The following is a 5,182-nucleotide window of genomic DNA, read 5'->3' as shown; positions in this document are numbered from 1 at the left end:
TATGCACCCCCGTAATATGATAAAGCGGTCACAAAGAAGGTGTGCCGCGCGTCGTGAGTGACGTCCTTTGAGCAAAAAACACAGTTGGGACTTAGGTCAAGTTTAAATCTGTGGAGGTACAATTTGAAAATCCCGTGGCCGGTGAGGAGCTGGGTCATAATGAAATCAATTTCCATTTTCCGGTCACGGAGAAGCCAGTCGTAGAGGTTCGAGAGGACAGTAAAGGTGTCTTCTTGTCAGGCTTGACAGAGAAGCCAGTCATTTCTAAGCTAGAAACGCTGTCGTGCTTAGAGAGTGGATCAGCTAACAGAGCAACCGGAGCTAGAGCTATGAATGCTACTAGTTCTCGCTCACACGCAATATTTAGTATAACAATCGGGAAAGAAAGCAAACGTGAAAAAAAAAGAGGATGACTACTAAGTTTCACCTTGTCGACCTTGCTGGCTCAGAAAGGGTGAAAAAAACAGAAGCGATTGAGGATCGCTTCATTGAAGGTACCAACATTAAACAAGGTGTTTTGGCACTCGGTAATGTAATTTTAGCCTTAGGTGAAGGAACAAGCTCGTGCATCAACTACAGGGACTCATAACTTACTCGAATTCACTGGATAAAAAATGAAAAAAAAAAAAAAAAAAACACATTGGATCTAGAGTTCAGACTCTTCAAAACATTGACAAGAAGAAGGACTCTTGATTCAACCAGATTTAAGCTTAAATTATAAGGAAATCCGCTCAAATTAAGAGGTTTGGTTCTTGGTTTATGCTTAAATCTGATCGAATCAAGAGTATTTTTTCTTGTAGATGTTTTTAAGAGTCTGGACTCTAGATCCAATGTGTTTGTTTAGAGCTATGTAAAAGGGAAAAACTTAGAAAAAATGGATGAGGAGGGAAAAAATTGGATATGAGAAAAGGAGCGAACAGAAATATTAAAGGAAAGTAGTCAGGGGGTGAAAATGACCAAAATGAATGATTAGCCGAAAGAGGGAAAGAAAACAACGTTCTAATGCAAATGGAAGATTTGCATTCAAGCATGCCGCTAAATTGATGGAGCTTGAAATTGCGAAGACAGAATGATTCAATTCCACAATTTCGGGGTTAGGTTAGGTCGGGGAAAATGAGAATTTGGAATAATAATTGAGATTAATGGAAAACACGTTTTAATAAGCACAGAAGGTGCGTATCAAAGCATGTCAACTGATTGCAGGAAACTTTCACTGTTTGACCAGAGAATGAAACATGCAATAAGTGGAGGTTTCTTTTTGGGATATCCCAAAAGCAATACAAGCGATACGCCTGTGGTGAAGGTTAGTGGTTATACCTGAAAAGAAGAACGAAAGATTTATCACGACGTGTGATGAGGCAGCGCTTGGGGCATACCTTTCATCACTTGCCGCAAATAACCCACCAAAGATTAGGCCTCTTGTAATGGCCACCGTAATATTGTTTGGCGCACTCCCTGTCGTGACACCCTTGGTACAGGGTTTTCTCCTCGAGGTCGACGTCGAAGAAAACGGTGTTTGATTTGTGCGTCCCTTGACGTATCACGCATAGTCGCCCCGAGGATGGAGACAGCCCGTCTGCACTTAGAAAGCTGGGATGAGATTACGTCAGACTTCTTCGTAGAGCAAGGAGAATTCACATAAATGCTTTGCTTCGTAAGGACCGTCGGTTGACGGGACTTGAAAAGAGCGGGAAGATGTCCTTGTCCTATGGTAGAGAGGACCAGAGAGAGTCCTATGGTTCCTTTAGGGTTAGCTTGTTAGGAGAACTCTGCATACAATCTTTTTTCGTCTGTTACCATCTCTCCTTCTTCTTCTGACGTATCGATGAGCTTTGTGATTCTTGGAAGGATGCTAGCCGGAAAGCCGTGTGAAATGTTTTTCTGCAAGGAACTTAGTCTCCCATTCTTGCTGAGGAACACAATTTGTACCTCATCCTCCTCGACTTGGACTTGAAGATGGGGAGGGTGTGCTTGTGACACTATCACCGTTTTGATATTTTTACTTATCTGCTCCACTCTTTTTCTGAAACATAACTAACTTCTTTTTTTTTGGTCCTTATCCTTATTCAGCGTCCAACTTGGCAGGAAAGTCAGGCAAGGCTTCTTAGGTCCGAGAGAGGGCTGTTTCCGTGGTGAGATCCGTCTTATTTAGCGTGCTGGATACAATCAGGGTACAAGTGATTCATTGGGGCGAGTCGCTGACGTTCTGAGCGCCGCGCAAGAGCCATAAGGAACAGAGCGGGGACCGCCGCTAGGAGAGGGGCTCCGGGGGGAGCGGATCTGTGCTTGCCGTGGACTTTCAAAGTTGGAGTTGGATGTTGAGATGTAAACATTATTGGTTGATGATAGTTTGAACTGGTCGGGCACCGCACACTCCCGAGTTTCTAGTCCTCAACCTACTTTACTTTCCGTGGATTTCGATTTCACCTCATTCAAAATGCGTGAATGTATCTCAGTGCATGTCGGGCAAGCGGGAGTCCAGATCGGTAATGCCTGCTGGGAGCTGTACTGCCTTGAGCATGGCATCCAGCCTGACGGTCAGATGCCCTCTGATAAGACTATTGGAAGTGGAGACGACAGTTTTAACACTTTCTTCAGCGAGACTGGAGCTGGAAAGCATGTTCCCCGAGCTGTGTTCGTAGATCTAGAACCCACTGTTGTTGATGAAGTCAGAACAGGCACGTATAGACAGCTGTTCCACCCTGAACAGTTGATCACTGGAAAGGAAGATGCCGCCAACAATTACGCACGTGGTCATTACACCATTGGAAAGGAAATTGTAGACATAGTATTGGACCGCATCCGTAGATTAGCTGACCAATGTACTGGTCTCCAGGGTTTCCTAATCTTCCACTCCTTCGGTGGTGGTACCGGATCTGGTTTCACCTCCCTTCTCATGGTATCTACCGCTGTTGTTGAACCCTACAATTCCATCCTAACCACGCTCTGCTACCATTTGGACCAGACAATCTCTCTCTAAACACTGGAAGCGTGACACAATAAAAAAAGGGGAGAGACAGAAAGGCCACTAAAATAATCTCAATACTCGAAAATAATCTCTACTAAATCAGGGCAGGTAGGTGAACACACACAATAATGAGTCTGAGATAAACGATGATACAAAATATATATTCAGTCTTAGGATCAATAACACATCACAGCATATGAGTAACACGTATGAGCATATAGCTCCAGGTACAAATCAAAATCACAGGAAAAGAAAGGAAAGAGAGGTTAGCAGATAGACGATCCGTTCTGTCGCTGCGTTATCACCCAGTGATAACGCAGAAACAACACAAATCGCCTAACTGGAGTTCCGAAATTTGGAAGATTCACATAATTAACAAAAAGGGCCGCTTAATTATTGAAATATTGGCCGGGAACTCAACGGCAACAAAAGAACAAAACACTGAGAGCCACTATGGCATTAAAATTAAAGATAAAACCCGCTGGGTCGAGAGAGCAGGGATTTCGGAAAAGCCTAAGGCAATTGAATTGTCACAACCTAACAAGAAATAAATACAAAACGGTCTCACAGAAGGTGCAGCATAACTGGGTGGAGATGATGGAATAGAGAAGTCCTTGTAGGAGGTGACGCTCCGAAATCCGGGTAAGCTCTAATTCTCGGTTGGTTTACTACAAAACAGCAACATGCCATGTAAAATAAAATTGTATAAAACGATTTGGATAGTTAGACCGCGATAGGTACCATATTCGGGATTCTTTCCTAAACCTAGCTTTCCACCCAAATAACTGTAATGACCAGATAAAAATTTGCATATGCATAAAATGCATCCTTTTGTTGGGGTTTCGAGAAACTGTATCCGCGGCAGCAGAGTCGTCAAGGGTTTGATTTCATGTCAGGGCTTCCATTCCGCAACTCGGGAACAAGGACCCTGGGAAATGATTCATATACACAGTGAAAATTTTGGGCATCTCAGTATGCAAAAAAGGACTTTCTCTAAAGTTTAGGCATGAAGGGCAACAACACACACATAGGCAATTTCAATAGAACTAGAAAATACACAGGCAATATGCAAATAGCTCATCTCACTATGGCTTGCATTAATACTAATTAGTGCGCTAGGTTTGACCACAGATTCGAGCAGAAGGCTCTTACTAAAAACACAAATAGCTCATCTCAATATGGCTCGCATGAAATATAAAATAAGGCACAAGGTTTGACCACAGATTCGAGCAGAAGGCTCTAAACTCATACATACAGGGTGATCCAAAAGTCCCTTCCACCCCCCCTAACTTTTTACCTAATTCAGGTAAAGATTTGAAACTTGGGGGATATTCCTAGGTCAAAGGAAGCTACTTTTTGGCCCCTCTAAAATTTTCAGGGGGGCCCCCCTTGGGGGGCAACGGCCCCCAACTTTTAATTTCCAAATGGGAAGACCCCCTTTGTGATAGCTCGTTCGAAAGAGCATAAAAAGAGAAAACTTTTCGCGCAAACCCGAAGTCAATATCTCAAACCGTTTCAAAATGGCGGCCGGTTAAAGTTCAAAATGGCCGAAAATTCACACCGGTTATTTGTCGATGGATTCGCGCGAAAATCGGTATGTAGGGGTATTTTGACACGAGAAAAACGAATTTGACGTTAGATTTTCAAAAAAACCGAAATTTCCAAAATGGCCGCCGGTTAAAGTTTAAAATGGCCGAAAATTGTCACCTCGGTTTTTTGCTGATAGATTTGCCTAAAACCTGGAATTTGAGAGTATTTTGGCATAAGATAAACAAATTTGAACTTAGATTTCTAAAAAAATCAATTTTTGGTCATTTTGAACTTTAACCGGCGGCCATTTTGGAAATTTCGGTTTTTTTGAAAATCTAACTTCAAATTCGTTTTTCTCGTGTCAAAATACCACTACAGACCGATTTTCGCGCAAATCCATCGACAAAAGCGGTGTGAATTTTTGGCCATTTTGAACTTTAACCGGCCGCCATTTTGAAACGGTTTGAGATATTGACTTCGGGTTTGCGCGAAAAGTTTTCTCTTTTTATGCTCTTTCGAACGAGCTATCACAAAGGGGGTCTTCCGATTTGAAAATTAAAAGTCGGGGGCCGTTGCCCCCCCCAAGGGGGGCCCCCCTGAAAATTTTAGGGGGGCCAAAAAGTAGCTTCCTTTGACCTAGGAATATTCCCCAAGTTTCAAATCTTTACCCCAATTCGGTAAAAA

The 5,182-nt window shown here is 42.8% G+C and overlaps 1 protein-coding gene across 1 annotated transcript; it reads left to right on the top strand.

The window, feature by feature from the left end:
• The first annotated feature begins 2,339 nt into the window (after positions 1 to 2,339).
• Positions 2,340 to 4,225, top strand: LOC109030195 (tubulin alpha-3 chain-like). Its single transcript, XM_072302198.1, has one exon. It carries the CDS (start codon positions 2,438 to 2,440, stop codon positions 2,978 to 2,980), a length of 543 nt encoding a protein of 180 aa, XP_072158299.1. The 5' UTR covers positions 2,340 to 2,437; the 3' UTR covers positions 2,981 to 4,225.
• Positions 4,226 to 5,182: the final 957 nt, after the last annotated feature.

Source organism: Bemisia tabaci, chromosome 7 (genome assembly GCF_918797505.1).
Source record: "Bemisia tabaci chromosome 7, PGI_BMITA_v3".
Classification (NCBI taxonomy): Eukaryota; Metazoa; Arthropoda; class Insecta; order Hemiptera; family Aleyrodidae; genus Bemisia; species Bemisia tabaci.
The sequence above is the reverse complement of the archived record's forward strand: the minus strand, read 5'-3'. Positions and strand labels throughout refer to the sequence as shown.

What these genes read in the sequence shown, in the direction of transcription:
- LOC109030195 (XM_072302198.1), top strand. Translation starts at nt 2,438, where the DNA reads ATGCGTGAATGTATCTCAGTGCATGTCGGGCAAGCGGGAGTCCAGATC.